Raw genomic sequence first — 17,480 nt, 5'->3', positions numbered from 1 at the left:
CGCAGAATCCTTCTGAATTTCTCGCATGCACAATTGCCTGCCAAGAGGGTAGATAACTGCTAATACTTTCTATTCGAGTGTGCATCGAGATCGATGTGTTACATTTGGATGCATCGTTGTGACTGAATATTTTACGGTGTCCAAGAAAGTCTTGCCACCGACTACGGATCGTATAATATTTACACATCCTGGTACAATTAATTCAGACATGACAACTGAAATAGATTTCGCCATTCTGTGCAAAAAGGTGTCCTCGAAACTCGTGAATTCGTACCGGATACACGAAAGAGACAAGTAACTGTAACGAGAATAGAATCAGAAAACGTGTAAATCCGTCCTTTGAACAAAATTGCTAAACAACAGTACCTCTAAAGATAGTTAAAAAAAAGTGATCGAAGAAGGCTATGGAAACGTTCGAGAAACGTCAGAATGATATTATCGAAAGGTTCCCTAAAGTGTTGGCAGAACGATGCATCCTACACGCCATAATCATGTTCCTCTTTTAATGGATTTGACTCTCTTTGCAGTCGACCATCTATAGCAGTAGTCTGTTTAATGATCCCGTCTGTGACCGTTAAATCTTGATTATCATATACTGTGGACCTATGAGGTGCTCTATTGTAAAAAAAAAACTTTTCAAATTGACGCGTCCTTCGAAGAGGGTAAGTTTCGTATTCTTACGAGTCATTATAATAGCGTATTACGGTGTATCGTAGCGTGTTATGTGTTTCTGTACATATATAGCACTATGGTACTTACCCTCTTTCGGATACGTCAGAACTTCGGGACTAGAGTGTAACATTTTTTTAATTGAACTTTTTCGAGCCTGTCAGTTCTACCGATAGACCAGAACTTCCTCTATCCTAGCGTCTTCGAGGATCACGACTATAGTTGCTTGCTACAGTAAAAGATCGTTGCTTGCGTACGACGTATTCCATCGTAGTGATCCGCGTTCGCGACAATTAGACGTTACATAGTCAATTACCGAGTCATAGTTATCTCATTCGTACATCGAAACGCGTAGACGAAATTTGAATAAAAATCGACGCGACATTTTTCTTTCTTGTGTCCAGTCCCTTAACAACGGCGCGGAGATCAATTTTTATTCGTTCTCGAGTCTTTCTACTTCGAAACGTGAAACTCCGTCCAACAAACAGGATCAGTACTGCTGATCCAGGCCGTTGCAGAGAAAACAGTAATGGTCTGACTCGGTCTGGGATAGTTTAAGAGACAACGAAAGTTTTCAAAGCGGAAGCTAATGGTCTGGATTGTTCTGGGATAGTTTACAAGACAATAAAAAGGTCCTGGAGCGTAAAGTAATGATTTTGGTTAGCGACAGCTCGCAGGACGATAAAAACTTTCAAAGAGACAAGTAATGGCCGGAGTTTATCCAGGCAAATTTACAAGGCAGACGATAGTTTTTAGCTTATCGAGAAAAGCTATCGAAAGTAACGGTCTGTGTTGATACGATCAAATTCACGAGACGATGTAGGAACGAATAAATAATTATAAATTAAATATTACTGGTACCTGGGGATTGGACACAGTTTTTTTCTTAGTTTCCTCCGCGTGGTAGTGTTCAACATTAGCATAGCGTGTGATACGCGAGTCGCGAGATACGAGAATGGACCAAAACGCGCTCGAGTATCCACGTTATCACACGGAGTTCTGAAGTAGTATTGCAAAGGGACCAGTTTACATTTTAAGGAATGCAACTCGGTCGATCGACTCGGTTACACGGTAAGGTACACATTATTGATCGAGTTCACCGGAAATGAATAACAAGTCGAGCACGGAGCGTCGTTCCGTGTCGCGTACTTTTTTTCTTTTCCATTATGAAAATTCGTTGCTCGGTTTTGAGCCGTTGTTCGTCGGTGAATTCGATCGCGGAAGCATTCGTAACACCATTGGAGTTCGAGTTTTCAAGCACTTCTAGTATTAGGTAATTGCATGCGCGTGCACATACAGTGGCGGTTTGGAACGCGAGACTCCGGAGTTCCGTGTTCTTGCATGTCAAACGTACAAACGAAGCTACGTGTTTCGCTGACCAGAGGGGGAAAAAAAATTACGCGACTGCAAACGCTCGACAGTTAGGTTTTCCCCGTTGTTCGTTACGAGACCCGCAGAACCGTCGAAAGAACTTTGAGAATTTCTCGTATCGAAAATCGAATCGTTCGCGCGGAAAAATAACACTGTGCTCGTTCGTTCAACTTTCATACAGGGTGTTCGGTCATAACCTGGGAAAAATTATAATGGGGGTTCTGGAGGCCAAAATGAGACGAAAATCAAGAATACCAATTTGTAAATTCAAAAACAAATAATAATCATTTTTCGACAAAATGAAAAAATTTCAAATCGTTAAAAAAAAATTATTTTTGGTTGCTCGGGTCAATTATAATCATTTTTGTTCAATAGACATATTCTCGAAATCCTATCCATTTTCGAGAAAAAAAATCGAGAAGGTGTGAAATTTTTCGACGGGAAAAAAATTTCAAATCGTTTTGGAAAAATTATTTTTGGTTTCTGGGGTCAATTATAACCATTTTTGGTCAATAGACATATTCTCGAAATCCTATCCATTTTCGAGAAAAAAATTCGAGAAGGTGTGAAATATTTTAGCGGAAAAAAAATTTCAAATCGTTTTGGAAAAATTATTTTTGGTTTCTGGGGTCAATTATAATCATTTTTGTTCAATAGACATATTCTCGAAATCCTATCCATTTTCGAGAAAAAAATTCGAGAAGGTGTGAAATTTTTTGGCGAAAAAAAATTTTGCAAATCGTTCTAAAAAAATTATTTTCGATTGCAAGGGTCCATTACAATCATTTTTTATGAATACACATACCCACGAAATCCTACGCATTTACGAGAAAAAAATTCATTACTGAAAATACAATGTCTGACCATAACTGTCTGTCACCCTAAAAATTGGAAAGTTTCAAGTCATTCTGGAAAAATTATTTTTGATTGCGGGGGGCAATTACAATCATTTTTAGTCATTAAACATACCCTCAAAATCCTACCCACTTTCGAAAAAAAAATTCGAGAATGTGTGAAATTTTTCGACGAAATTAAAAAATTTCAAATCATTTTGGAAAAATTATTGTCAATTGCGAGGGTCAATTAGAATCATTTTTGGTCATTACACATACCCCCGAAATCCTAAGCACTTTCGAGAAAAAAATTCAATAAAACTTTAACGTTAATTAATTTTGGCCTCTAGAATCCCCCATTAAAATTTTTTCTAGGGTTGATCTAACACCCTGTTACATGTATATTCGTCGGTATTTCGTCAGGATTTTACGACCGCCACTGTAACTTTTTTTTCAACCGTGACAAAGAGCCTGCTCAGAACGATAGCGGTTTCTTCATGCTTAAACTTTATTCCGGCTTTTCGTGTCATGTCGAAGCGCCGTCGAGCCAAAGCACGCGATACTTTAGCAAGAAAATCTTTGTCGCCAGGGTCACGAACAGGATCACGGCGGGGAAGTCGCGGCAGCAGCGGGAACACGTCGTCGGTTTCAACGAAATCGAACAAGTCGCCGCCATATCAGCCGAACGCCATGACAGAGACCGTGCTGGATCACGTCAGCGTGGAAATTTTCGAGGCCAAGGCGTAGAAATCTGCACGTGAAGTCTTCTAAAATCCATCGTCGCCGTGTTTCGCGGCGGACCGTCGAATTAACAATCGTGAAAGTAGATCGTACGATTCGTTGTCGAAGCGACTCGACGAGTCTCTTTTTAACGTACAAATTCCAATCTCCGGATATCTTTCTTTTCTTCTATTTCATTATTGTTTTCTATTAGTAACCTCGTCTTACGTGGAGTATCGAATGTTTCTAGATTTATAACCGAGAGGACACTGTTAACGATTTAATGGAGATCTCATTGCGTCTTTGAAACGATGTACCTAAAGTGAATGTTCAAGGTGCGAAAAGTAATTATTGACGATCGAGGGAAACGATGTTACAATCGAGATAATCATTATTTACCAAGATAATCAATTTTCTTTTTTTATTCAAGACGGATGCAAACGTATTGGAAACTAGTGACATCGCTTCTTTTTGTTCCCTGAGAGTACTAGAGAACGACATTTTCGTTTCCATCCGAAATCACGTTGTATCCGCGATTTTGATAAATTGCTATGTAGAGAGCCACGCGACGAAACATAACGATATTAATGACGAGATGAAAATTAGACGAATATATTACGAAAATGAAATCTGAGTATTTTGCACAAAAAGGAATAAAAAAAAAAAACGAAGAAACGTGGGATAACCGCGACGACGGCTGTAGAATTTCGTCGAGAATTTCGGGGGTTGTCCTCACGAAGAGTTCTCGTAGATTGTTTCAGATTCTGCTGCATCTAAACGAAAACGAACAAAAAAAAGAAAACAGAAAAAACGTAATCTTTTTCTACGACAAAAAAAAAAAAAAAAAAGAAAAAAAATAAGCTTAGTATTACGATTCATCTATCACTATATATGAAGCACAACCTCAGCGTCTTCGATCTATTCGTTCGATTATCGACTCAAATATTCAAAAAGTTTCGTCCCTCCACTGTTTGCTGGAAACTCGGTATTCTCGCGTCGTTTACAATGTCATTTTGGACCAAACGATCGCGCGTGCGTTCCAGCATAACTTCCGCGACAGTTCATCGCTTACAAGCTAAAGAAAAAAAAAAAAACAACCACTCTAGCGGATAAAACAATTTCTATTTTATAATCGATAGATCAATCGCACGACGAGTTGATCGATCGTTCGGAAGTCCAGAATTCGGAATTCGCTAAGACGAAACGCGTGGCGGTGATTCGATCGGATCGTCCAGGAAAGATGATCTATAAATCGCGTTCCATCTTTCACGTCGCGATCGCGTCGATAGATGGGACGTTTCTGTCTTTGTTCTTTTTATAATCGTCAGCTGGTCTGATATCGCGATTCGAATCGTCGAGACGCGACGAAAGGGTTAAAAAAACTGTTAATTTCGCGGGAGAACCGCCCGAGAAAAGGGGGCTGAAAAGTCAGTGCACGCGGTTCCTCGTTCAAAGAAGTATGCTTTCCCGGCGCGATATCGATGGAAAAATGGAGAACCAACCGTTCTTCTCGCCGTCGAAACTGCTTTCACGAGAAGCCAACACGAAAGGGACCAGACGAAAGTGTTTGAAACCGACATCCTGGGAGTAACGTCGCGCGATAATTAAGCACCCGGTCGTAGCTCTATCTGTTTCACGACGACACAATGTAAAACGACTAAATCCGACACTCGTTATCTCATCGCCAACATTCGTCGAACCATTTTACTCGCTGTCGACTATCGATTTCGTTCGACCCTCCTCGCGGGCCACGAAGATCGCACCTGACGTTCGATAATCATTGTCAGAGATTATTACGAGACATTCGATGATCGTCAAGCCGGCAATCTTCGCGGTTTCGCGCGACGGGGGTGATTAATTATTTTCGCTGATCACTCGATACCTGTAAGTACCGCGACTCTGCTATTCGGGGTAGAAGTAGTTCGTCGAAAGGTTTGAAATCTGCTCGTGGTGACCGGCGTGTAAATCGATTGGGATGAATTATGCCTGAAACGGGGAACGTTAGGCGCCTCGGGGCGATTTCAAGCATGAGAGAAAGGCGACCAAATATGTATCGAACAAGTTCGTACGACTACCTTATTAATCGCACAATATCTCGTTCACGATAGCTTCGATCTATACATACTTCATACACACGCCGACACCGCGCGTATAGCACGGGACACGATATAGCGAGGTCGTAAAGTCGAGGTGTCAAAGTTTACGGCGTATCAGCTCTCGAAGCTGAATTTACAGAAATAGGAGCAGCTAGGGGCCTTGAGAGATGTTTTATCTAGTGTCGCCATTTTTGGAAAGCCATTTTTAGAGGTTTCGTAGGAGGTAAAGGTCTTATTCGAGTCTTTAATACCTTAATTTACGAGGCGTTCAACTCAATAACTCAACGCAACGCTAAAACTGACAAGAGGAGGACATGTCAATCTGGGATTTGAACGAAATTTAGCAGAGTTGCAGGGGTTGATGTCCAAACGCAATCTGTAAAATACCAGACGTTTATGGCTAGCCACTTTTTTTTAAAAACAGGCGTTCCTTGTAGAACTCATTTCAACTCAATAACTCAATAACTCAACGCAACGCTAAAACTGACAAGGGGAGGACATGTCAACCAGGGATTTGAACGAAATTTAGCAGAGTTGCAGGGGTTGATGTCCAAACGCAATCTGTAAAATACCAGACGTTTATGGCCAGTCATTTTTTTAAAAAAATCTCGACGAGGGGGACACAAAAGTTTGATACATTTTTTCCGCGTCATCGATAGTTTAAACAAAAGTTTGAGTAAACGGGAAACTTTGTTCATAAAGCTTTGATAGTACATCTTGTCTCTACGAAGTCTCTCGTTCGAGATCTCGAGCTTCACATCGTCGCAACAATATACACGTAGAAAATGAAAAAAGATAGTGCAGTCATGGACACAGAAAACATTGAGAAATTCATCCTCGAACAAGATCTCATGCACAGCCCTAAGTGCCGCAGCAGTAGTGGGTCCCAACGAGAGTTTACTTTACGACCTCGCTATAGCGTGGCCCGCGCTATACACACATCGAAAAGATCATTTTTTTCGTCGAGTTCGGGTGAATAACGAAGATCATCATCGATAGTCCGGTACGATTGTATCTCAGCAATTTAGTGCCTGCGCCCTCGCGTGTATAGCGTTCGCGCAAAGAGATGAGATTAATTAAATACAAATATATAGATAACGTTATAGAAATAACAGTATAAGAAGAAATAAAGTATATATGTATAAAACGTGTACACGCGCTTACACGTACACGTCTATGTAGCGTACACGTGTACGTATAGGCGCGTGCACGATATACTAGGCTTGGCACTATTTGCACTATTTGTAGATTACTTTTCGAATGCCTAGCGACTGTATCCACTCTGTGATCTATGTGCAACGTACGACAGATTCTTCTCGCTGAAAAACAACAAAAAAAAAAGAAAAACCATCGTCGTTACTATTCTTAACATTTACGGAGGATAATTCTTTAGCGTTAACATCTCGCGTGAAAGCGACTCGCTTAGCTGTTATCGTCCCGCACCTGATTCTCTCTCTCCTCGCACCCAACGAATCCACTTGTACAGTGTCCACTTGTACCTCGTGCAATTACTTTTAGAACACACGGGATTAGAAAACGTATTGTTCGATGACCGTCGAAATGTATGGGAAAGCTCGGTGGTAAAGAGAAAAATATGAAAAAAAAGGACAAAAAAAAAACTATATACGTAGAGAAGCTTAGGTGTGCGAGCGAATGCGAGTTCGAGAATACGAAGAGGGATCGATCTTGATCCGCGAACGAAATTCGGGGAAGGTTTCCGTTTACGGATAGAACGTTTCCTCTATCGCGTCCACCGCGTTTTAACCCCTTGCCTTACGATGTAATTTCAAACTGTGATTGCCAAAAGCGACACCAAGGCTTGGGCCAGGTAGACTCGTCAAGTCTCTGAGACGTTCATCTTTGGCCTGGTAGATTCATCACGTCTCTGAGAGGTTTTGTTCATCTTTGGCCTGGTAGACTCATCACGTCTCTGAGAGGTTTTGTTCATCTTTGGCCTGGTAGATTCATCACGTCTCTGAGAGGTTTTGTTCATCTTTGGCCAGGTAGACTCATCACGTCTCTGAGAGGTTTTGTTCATCTTTGGCCAGGTAGACTCATCACGTCTCTGAGAGGTTTTGTTCATCTTTGGCCTGGTAGACTCATCACGTCTCTGAGAGGTTTTGTTCATCTTTGGCCAGGTAAACTTATCACGACTCTGATGTTTGGCTTGGTGGACTCATCGCGTCTCTGAAACGCAATTGTAAGCTAAGGGGTTAAAGCAACACGAGGTCTCGAGAGAAACCAGTCCATTTACTACAATCTACGATTTAACTCGGCTATGGAAAGTAATCGTCCGCTTAAGACTCTAGGAGTAAACGTTAATTAATAGAGATTACAACGTATATTACTGTTAAGAACGCTTCGAGTCGTTAGTTTCCCTCCACCCTTGTGATAGGAAACAGAAGTATGTTAAAACCGAAGAGAACAAGCAGGGTGCCTCGTCTTTATCAGTCAAAGACACTCGCTCACTTTTGTACATCTATTCTATCAGCGTGGAGTACTCCCCGCGTTCCGATCTGGAGGAACACCTCTGCGATTATCGATAATCAATCTCCAACGATGATGCAACCGTAATCGCGTTTCCTTTCAACCCCCTAGGACTCCCATTCGTGTTCGTTCCTTTATGGGGGGACTTGATCGAGCTCAACGAACGTTTCGATGTCTCCGATTCGTTTTGTACACCCTCCTTGTTGGCGTGCTTTGCGATCTAGCTTGTCGGAGGAGCAACGATTCCGAAACTGTATCAGTCTCGTTGGTCGACTGTTGTGAGCGACGTTGCAGCAGGGATACGTGAACCGGAGGAACGAGGGCGACAGCATCCGTAATTGTTGCACAGGCGAAGCCTCGAGATCGTTTAAGATGTTTCCTCGCGACAGGTAGCGGGGATCGTCGATCGCCTCGCGAGAACGCGAACGATACGGTAATCCAAATATGGGGAAGTGTTTGGATTATCGTTCGATCGTGAACGGAAATGATTATTTAGTCAGCGAACGACAACTCCGTAACCGATGCCAGAGAAACATAGATGTATAATTAATTGTACGTATCTATGTATAAAATTGTATTAAGGCAAACACCCGCGACCACTTTTGATATATACTCGTGGCAACCGGACGCAGCGAACGAGAAACCGACGGATTCTTGCCGACAACGATCAAACGTCCCGTAATCAAAATTAGATACCTTTTCTAGACCCTTTTCGAGGTCCGAACAAGAATCGTGGCGGTTCGGTGAAGAGGATCGAGGACGAAGTATTCGTCGATCCGTACGAGTTTTCGCGATTATATTTTAATTCTATTGCTAAAATCTCACCGCGCTTAGCGATCCAAGCACCGTGGAGCTATCGTCGTTTCGATCAAAACGAATTTAACCGCGAAGAGGATCGTTTTGATGATATCGTTAACTCTTAAGCTCGAGCGTCCCGTTTCCTGTTACACGTAATAATCACCGACGAATTATCGTAATCTAACTGACCACCAGCTTGCTTTTTAAGGGACTACGTAGCCGTGTACACGCGTCGCGAAGCTTGAGTAGAATTTCTGAGGGCAACAAGTAGCTAACGTCCAGTCTTTTCACGCTTGATTTAATCGAAGCTGTTCGCTAGGTATATCCGGTGATCCGTCTCGTGAGCACGACCATCGATCCGTAGACTGTTCGCGTAAAATATTGTGATTCGACTTAGCGTATAATAAAGGAAAATGGTTTATTGTACACGTTTCCGACGATACGCGTATGCGTACACACACACACACACACACACGATACACACGCGAGAAGATGCATCCGCGAGACCCGTAGATCGCTTGCGATTTTTAATGGATCGCGTAACGTAAGATTAAGCTCTATTATTACGCGCTGCGTTTTCTGTAACATTTAAGAGCATCTCTATACGATTTTTAGACGTAAATACTTGAAATCTACGGAAAACACATACGTTTACAGTGATTTTATCGGTAACTGTTCGAGGCAACGTTTAGATATACTCGCGCGAGATTATATCGAATAGCGAATAGCGAATAGCGAATATCCTAGATACGGCGTGGATGGGTGCGGGTAAAACGTATGCGAGTCTCTCATTTTTTCAATTTTCAAATATTTTATAATGTCCTGGTATGTAACGAAAGTGGATAATATCGTTGAATTTTTGGCAATATACTACCCACACTATTTTACTAGCGGCTTAACCTACATTGTAACCTTTATATTATACATTTCATATTATAGCTTGTAACGAATAATTAATAATCTATTACAATTGTATTTGAAACTTAATTATATTCTGACTCTTCGAATTCATTTTAATAAAAACTTAATACACTGTACGGGATGTTGTGTCTAAAGCTTGTTATCATTCTAATAACCAGAGCAGTGTCTGCATAAAGCGACTGCATCCTTGCCCACTTAAATGTCCGTTTACTTTGTCCATGATGCTCCCAGTCTATAAGTTAAAGAAAGTGTGACCCCATCGGTGATAGATCATTTGCACAGCCATCCACGGCAAACCATAGATCATGGAATAGTTCGTTATTTTCAACGCTAGATGGCGCTCATTTTTTTCGACCTCGAACCCTCTGGTGTTAAAACGCCCAAGTCTGTCGTCGAATAGTTCGTCTCTTCAACGCTAGATGGCGCTTATTTCCCGACAAACTTGGGCGTTTTAGCACCAGGGGGCCCGAGGTCGGAAAATAAGCGCCATCTAGCGTCGCAGAGAGCGAACTCTTTGACGGCATAACGAGTATTGATGGGACCACCCGCCATTAATAAAGATCTTCTGTGTCCAACGATCGTTGGTCGAAGATGAAACCACAGACGAGGTATATGAATATCATATATCTCGTCTGTGATGAAACAAACGAAAGCGCAACCAATGAAAGATGCACAACCAACGAAGAGAGTTGAAAGGGTTTTCAAAAGAATCAAACACCTGCCTAACTATAAATCTAAATTCCTTTATTATATCAATAAGCAATTCTAAATTCACAGCCCTTAGCTCTGTGCCATCCACGAGAAATATCTTTTCGATCGTGTTTGACACCGATTACCAGGCAGAGGTGCCAGAAAATCACCGACGATGCCCTGCTCACACATTATTATTCCTACGTATGAGCGTACATATGTATATCATTTCAGATATCACTTCTGATACATCTGGCACCGTATAACCATTACTGCTGGCTACTGCCAGCCTCTCGCAGCCTCTGCTGGCTTCTGCTGACCACTGCTGACCACACCTGATACTTCCGACAACGTATAACGATTACTATTGGTTACTGCCAGCCTCTCCCAGCCTCTGTTGGCCTCTCCTGACCACCGCTTATATTTCTGACAACGCATAACGATTATTACTGACTTCTGCCAACCTCCGTTGGCCTCTGCTGAACATTGCTGATCTCTACATGCCTTTACTGGTGGCTCACTTGAGTTAGCAGGTAATGTCATAAAATTGTTTTATCTAGTTATACCCCTTTTTACCTGAAGTATAAGGTACGACTAAATGTACTTTTGAATTTTTCTACAATCCTCCGCTGGCCTCTGCTGACCGCTGCTAACCACTTCTGATACTTCTGACAACATATAACAATTACTACGGGCTACTGCCAACGTCTCCCGGCCTCTACTGCCTTCTGCTGGCCTCTGCTGACCACCGCTTATATTTCTGACAACGCACAACGATTACTAATGACTTCTGCTTGCCTCCGCTGGCCTCTGCTGACCGCTGCTGACCATTCCCCATACTTCTGACAACGTATCACGATTACAACTTGCTATTGGTTGCCCCGGCTGGTCTCTACTTGCCACTGCTTGCCACTGCTGGCCTCCACTAGCCTCCGCTGACCACTGTTGACCACCCCTGATGCTCCCGACAATGTATAACGATTACTACATGTTACTGCCTGCCCCTGCTGGTCTCTGCTTGCCTTTCCTAGCCTCTGCTGGCCTCTGCTGGCCTCCGCTTAAATTTCTGACAACGCACAACGATTACTAATGACTTCTGCTTGGCTCCGCTGGCCTCTGCTGACCGCTGCTGACCATTCCCCATACTTCTGACAACGTATCACGATTACAACTTGCTATTGGTTGCCCCGGCTGGTCTCTACTTGCCACTGCTTGCCACTGCTGGCCTCCACTAGCCTCCGCTGACCACTGTTGACCACCCCTGATGCTCCCGACAATGTATAACGATTACTACATGTTACTGCCTGCCCCTGCTGGTCTCTGCTTGCCTTTCCTAGCCTCTGCTGGCCTCTGCTGACCTCCGCTTAAATTTCTGACAACGCACAACGATTACTAATGACTTCTGCTTGCCTCCGCTGGCCTCTGCTGACCGCTGCTGACCATTCCCCATACTTCTGACAACGTATCACGATTACAACTTGATATTGGTTGCCCCGGCTGGTCTCTACTTGCCACTGCTTGCCACTGCTGGCCTCCACTAGCCTCCGCTGACCACTGTTGACCACCCCTGATGCTCCCGACAATGTATAACGATTACTACATGTTACTGCCTGCCCCTGCTGGTCTCTGCTTGCCTTTCCTAGCCTCTGCTGGCCTCTGCTGACCTCCGCTTATATTTCTGACAACGCACAACGATTACTTCTGCTTGCCTCCGCTGGCCTCTGCTGACCGCTGCTGACCATTCCCCATACTTCTGACAACGTATCACGATTACAACTTGCTATTGGTTGCCCCTGCTGGTCTCTACTTGCCACTGCTTGCCACTGCTGGCCTCCACTGGCCTCCGCTGACCACTGTTGACCACCCCTGATGCTCCCGACAATGTATAACGATTACTACATGTTACTGCCTGCCCCTGCTGGTCTCTGCTTGCCTCTGCTGACCGCTGCTGACCCTTCCTGGTATTTCTGACAACGTATAACGACTACGACTGGCTCCTGCTGGTCCCTACATGCCTCTGCATCCCTCTGCTGGCCTCTGTTAGCCCCTGCCGACCACTGCTGACCCCTGCTGACCTCTGCTGACCACTGCTGACCTTTGTTATCAACTTCTGACATGATGTATAAGTATTCAAGCCTTGTATAATGTAAATCTATGGCAATAAATGATATAATTTAACAGAATTCTATGTCTTCTCATCATTTTTACCTTTCTTTTCCTCTCCAAATCATTCCCTTAGTTTTAAGAGATCGTTTCTCCGGTTAAAATTGGATTCCCAAAGTGTCGAGCTCTTGTACTTGCTGCCAAAATCAAAAATTAACTTTAACAAAGTCCTGAAACAACTCGGAAGTCCTGAAACAATTGGAAAGTCCTGAAACAGCTGGGAAGTCCTGAAACAGCTAAAAAGTCCTGAAACAATTGGAAAGACCTGAAACAGCTGCAAAGTCCTGGAACAACTAAAAAGTCCTGAAACAACTAAAAAGTCCTGAAACAACTAAAAAGCCCTGAAACAATGGGAAAGTCCTGAAACTACTGGAAAGTCCTGAAACAGCTGGAAAGTCCTGAAACAGCTAGAAAGCCCTGAAACAACTAAAAAGTCCTGAAACAACTAAAAAGCCCTGAAACAATTGGAAAGCCCTGAAACAGTTGGATAGTCCTGAAACAGCTGTTTCTGGGCTTTCCAGCTGTTTCAGGCCTTTCCAGCTGTTTCAGGACTTTCCAGCTGTTTCAGGACTTCCAAAGGGGTTCCAAAATTCCAAGGAGTTTCAGGGAGTCTTATAATTATGGGAATGCTTTGGAGAGGTAAAGAAAGGTAAAAATTACGAGAACACATAGAATTCTTTGAAATTATAACATTTATTGCCGTAGATTTACATTATACAAGGCTTTAATACATATACATCATATCAGAAGTTGTCAACAAAGGTCAGCGTTGGTCAGCAGTGGTCAGCAGGGGCCAGCAGGGGACAGCAGAGGCAAGCAGAGACCAGCAGGGGCAGGCATTAGCAAGTTGTAATCGTTGTACGTTGTCAGAAGTAACTGGAGTGGTCAGCATCGGTCAACAGAGGGCAGCGGTGGCTGGCAGAAGTCAGTAGTAATCGTTGTGCGTTGTCAGTAATATAAGCGGTGGTCAGCAAAGGCCAGCAGAGGTTGGGAAGGGCTGGCAGTAGCTAGCAGTAATGGTTATACGTTGCCAGATGTCCGAAATCACTTCCGGGCAGCTTCGGAGAATCGAGAAAGGGGGCATGTGTCAGTTTGCCTTTGTCGACTCTCCGTAACTCCACGAGCTCACGTACGCGTGATCTTGGCATAGCGTGAGTAGTGCACCCGGTGCTCAATCTGGCATCACTGGGTTTTACATCGAAAAATACGACGAAAAATGTCGTCTAGCGTCGAGGATAGCGAACTACTTCTCGAATAACATGGGCGTTCGATCCTAAATGACGTCGCAATCGTTCGTATATTAGTTCATTTCCTTTTGCTATGTCTCGTAAGCGTATTCAACTGTCGATGTATCGCCTTGTTTCCAATTTGTTTCCTTTTGAATCATCGTGGAATTGAAGACGACTATGAACCGAGGCCAGATAAATATGTATACACTTTCAATAAATTTGCAATCCCTGAATTTCTGTATGTATCGTTACTAATTCATGTTAGATTCTTGTATCTTAAACGTATGTATCATAAACATATCATTGGAACAATGATATTTAAACGAATCAGAATGAATATTTCTATCTACTTAAAACAGCTTGAAAGACAATAGGTATTGTTAGGCAGTCAATATTCTTTGTTCTCCAGTGGATCGTCAATGATCTACAATTCTTGCAAGTGGATGATAATAAATGTTTGGAAACCTATCTCCTCGCGTTGTCTCAGACGTTAAACAAATTAATATTCTATGATATGTAGTTGCTTGTTCAGAGACTACCTATTCTAATCTGTATCAGATCTTATTAAAGCTTCTTCCGATTTCGCATCGAATATGATTTATAGTAACAAACAACCTATTTCGAGGAGCAAGAACTTCAGTTTAATGAACAGATTAGATATTTTAAAGACTCTTCAAACTCCGTGAATGCACGAGTGTCGGGCATATCTGGAATCAGTTACGAGGCCCATTATCTCTCGTCGCTTTCACGAAAGAAAGAAAGATAGGCGTGGCGTTAATAAACAAGATACGACTCGCGTGTAAGGTAATTAATACGACTGGTTACTACTCGTGACTAAGTATTTCGTAACAAAAATTTATTATTAATTACGCGACGTTTAAGCTACCTTTAAGCTACGATGAACTTCTTGGGCGAAAATACGCAATCTCTTATCGTACTCCATTATTTTCTAACAGAATTCAACTATTATATAACTATATTTCCGTTTGAACAACAACATCGAAATTCGTTAAGTCAATGTCTATGCGATAAAGAAACGGATCGTTCTTTCTCTAAAATTAATTGCCTGCGCATCATCCTCGTCGTTTAGATCTTTCTCGATCCTTGGAAACCACATACAAGGTGAGTCACCGTTATAACGATTCTTCACGCTGGAAAATTACAGGTGAAATAATAAGAATTCAAACGATAGTCGTTATCGATTGGCGATAACAATAATTGTTAAATAATCGTCGAGCCAAAAATTCTGCAAACACGATAACGGAGCAGTGAAATTCTGTTTGAAATTTCTATTACTTTTACTGTTCTTTTGGTATCTTCGAATTGAACAATTTCTAAATTATTATCAATATAGTGATATTTTTAATTCTGTGATTAATTCTGTCAAATTGGCGGATTGATATAGGGGCTGACAGAATTAGGGTGAAGATGGATGTAGATTCATGGTATTTTGGAATTTTGCAAATTGCTTGTCACGGTTGCTAGCAATAGTTATTTTTCGAGATCTCGTGGTCCTCTTGGAATTACTATAAAATGTCATTCTTTCATAATGTCACATCGAAACAGCACTTTGCGAAGAAACAAAAAAAACGTTATTGTTCCATGATCGATCAACATGCGTTTACAAGGTTACGCAATATCGTACAATTGACAGAGTATTATCAGTACTGTAACTCATTCTTTTTCTTGTTGGCTCATGGTTGGCTCACGCCGATGGACATCAGTAACGTTAACTCGAATTGGATTTCTGCAGAATCACGTTACTGAAATCGCCGAACGAGATGATGATTAAACGAATTTTTCAATGGAGATTATCGATTGCGAGAACTTGGCATCAATTAGGCGGCCACGCAATCGTTATTTTATTCAGATTACATTTAATATCAAAAATTTCATACGAGCTTAATATTAATTACATTTCAGTCGATATTACATTAGGGGTTTCTTTAACAGGATTTATTATCGAACAACTTCTACAAATTCTATTATTTTCTATATCAAAAATTTCATATGAATGTAATACTAAATTGCATTTCATTCGATATTACATTAGGGGTTTTTTAACAGGATTTATTATCGAACAACTTCTACAAATTCTATTATTTTCTATATCAAAAATTTCATATGAATGTAATACTAAATTGCATTTCATTCGATATTACATTAGGGGTTTCTTTAACAGGATTTATTATCGAACAACTTCTACAAATTCTATTATTTTCTATATCAAAAATTTCATATGAATGTAATACTAAATTGCATTTCATTCGATATTACATTAGGGGTTTTTTAACAGGATTTATTATCGAACAACTTCTACAAATTCTATTATTTTCTATATCAAAAATTTCATATGAATGTAATACTAAATTGCATTTCATTCGATATTACATTAGGGGTTTTTTAACAGGATTTATTATCGAACAACTTCTACAAATTCTATTATTTTCTATATCAAAAATTTCATATGAATGTAATACTAAATTGCATTTCATTCGATATTACATTAGGGGTTTTTTAACAGGATTTATTATCGAACAACTTCTACAAATTCTATTATTTTCTATTTAAAAAATTTCATATGAATGTAATACTAAATTGCATTTCATTCGATATTAGATTAGGGGTTTTTAACACTAGAACTACCGACAATTATAGTGTATTTATTTGTATCAAAGGAATCGAAACGATAGATACGAGAAGAAATGTATAATGCAATGGAAATGTTTGTATATTCTCTAATAGAAAATGACGATAAATTTTCAAAAATTCAGTCGAGTAAATTTCTTACAAGTTTTATTAGAAATTACGAATGGGTCATTTTGGTTTGGTAGTCAATAGAACAACAATTATAGTGTATTTATGTGTACCAAAGGAATCGAAACGATAGATACGCGAAGAAATGTATAATGCAATGGAAATGTTTGTATATTCTCTAATAGAAAATGACGATAAATTTTCAAAAATTCAGTCGAGTAAATTTCTTACAAGTTTTATTAGAAATTACGAATGGGTCATTTTGGTTTGGTAGTCAATAGAACAACAATTATAGTGTATTTATTTGTACCAAAGGAATCGAAACGATAGATACGCGAAGAAATGTATAATGCAATGGAAATGTTTGTATATTCTCTAATAGAAAATGACGATAAATTTTCAAAAATTCAGTCGAGTAAATTTCTTACAAGTTTTATTAGAAATTACGAATGGGTCATTTTGGTTTGGTAGTCAATAGAACAACAATTATAGTGTATTTATTTGTACCAAAGGAATCGAAACGATAGATACGCGAAGAAATGTATAATGCAATGGAAATGTTTGTATATTCTCTAATAGAAAATGACGATAAATTTTCAAAAATTCAGTCGAGTAAATTTCTTACAAGTTTTATTAGAAATTACGAATGGGTCATTTTGGTTTGGTAGTCAATAGAACAACAATTATAGTGTATTTATGTGTACCAAAGGAATCGAAACGATAGATACGCGAAGAAATGTATAATG

The 17,480-nt window shown here is 40.7% G+C and overlaps 1 protein-coding gene across 3 annotated transcripts in view; it reads left to right on the top strand.

Moving 5' to 3' along the window:
- Positions 1 to 5,077, top strand: part of LOC122405442 — a 36,693-nt gene extending 31,616 nt beyond the window's left edge. For 2 of the 3 annotated variants that reach the window (XM_043410199.1, XM_043410190.1), the window contains exon 6: positions 3,463 to 5,077. In XM_043410199.1, coding sequence (XP_043266134.1) covers positions 3,463 to 3,620 — 158 coding nt within the window. In that variant the 3' untranslated portion in view covers positions 3,621 to 5,077. Of the gene's footprint in view, positions 1 to 527; positions 663 to 3,462 lie in introns of all 3 variants that reach the window. The other variant, XR_006259769.1, reaches the window with a different exon arrangement.
- The last annotated feature ends 12,403 nt before the right edge of the window (positions 5,078 to 17,480 follow it).

This window comes from Colletes gigas, unplaced genomic scaffold (genome assembly GCF_013123115.1).
Source record: "Colletes gigas isolate AHSC1104 unplaced genomic scaffold, ASM1312311v1 Colletes_gigas_Sc00001, whole genome shotgun sequence".
Classification (NCBI taxonomy): domain Eukaryota; kingdom Metazoa; phylum Arthropoda; class Insecta; order Hymenoptera; family Colletidae; genus Colletes; species Colletes gigas.
Note: the sequence above shows the minus strand (reverse complement) of the source record. Positions and strands in the feature narration are given on the sequence as shown.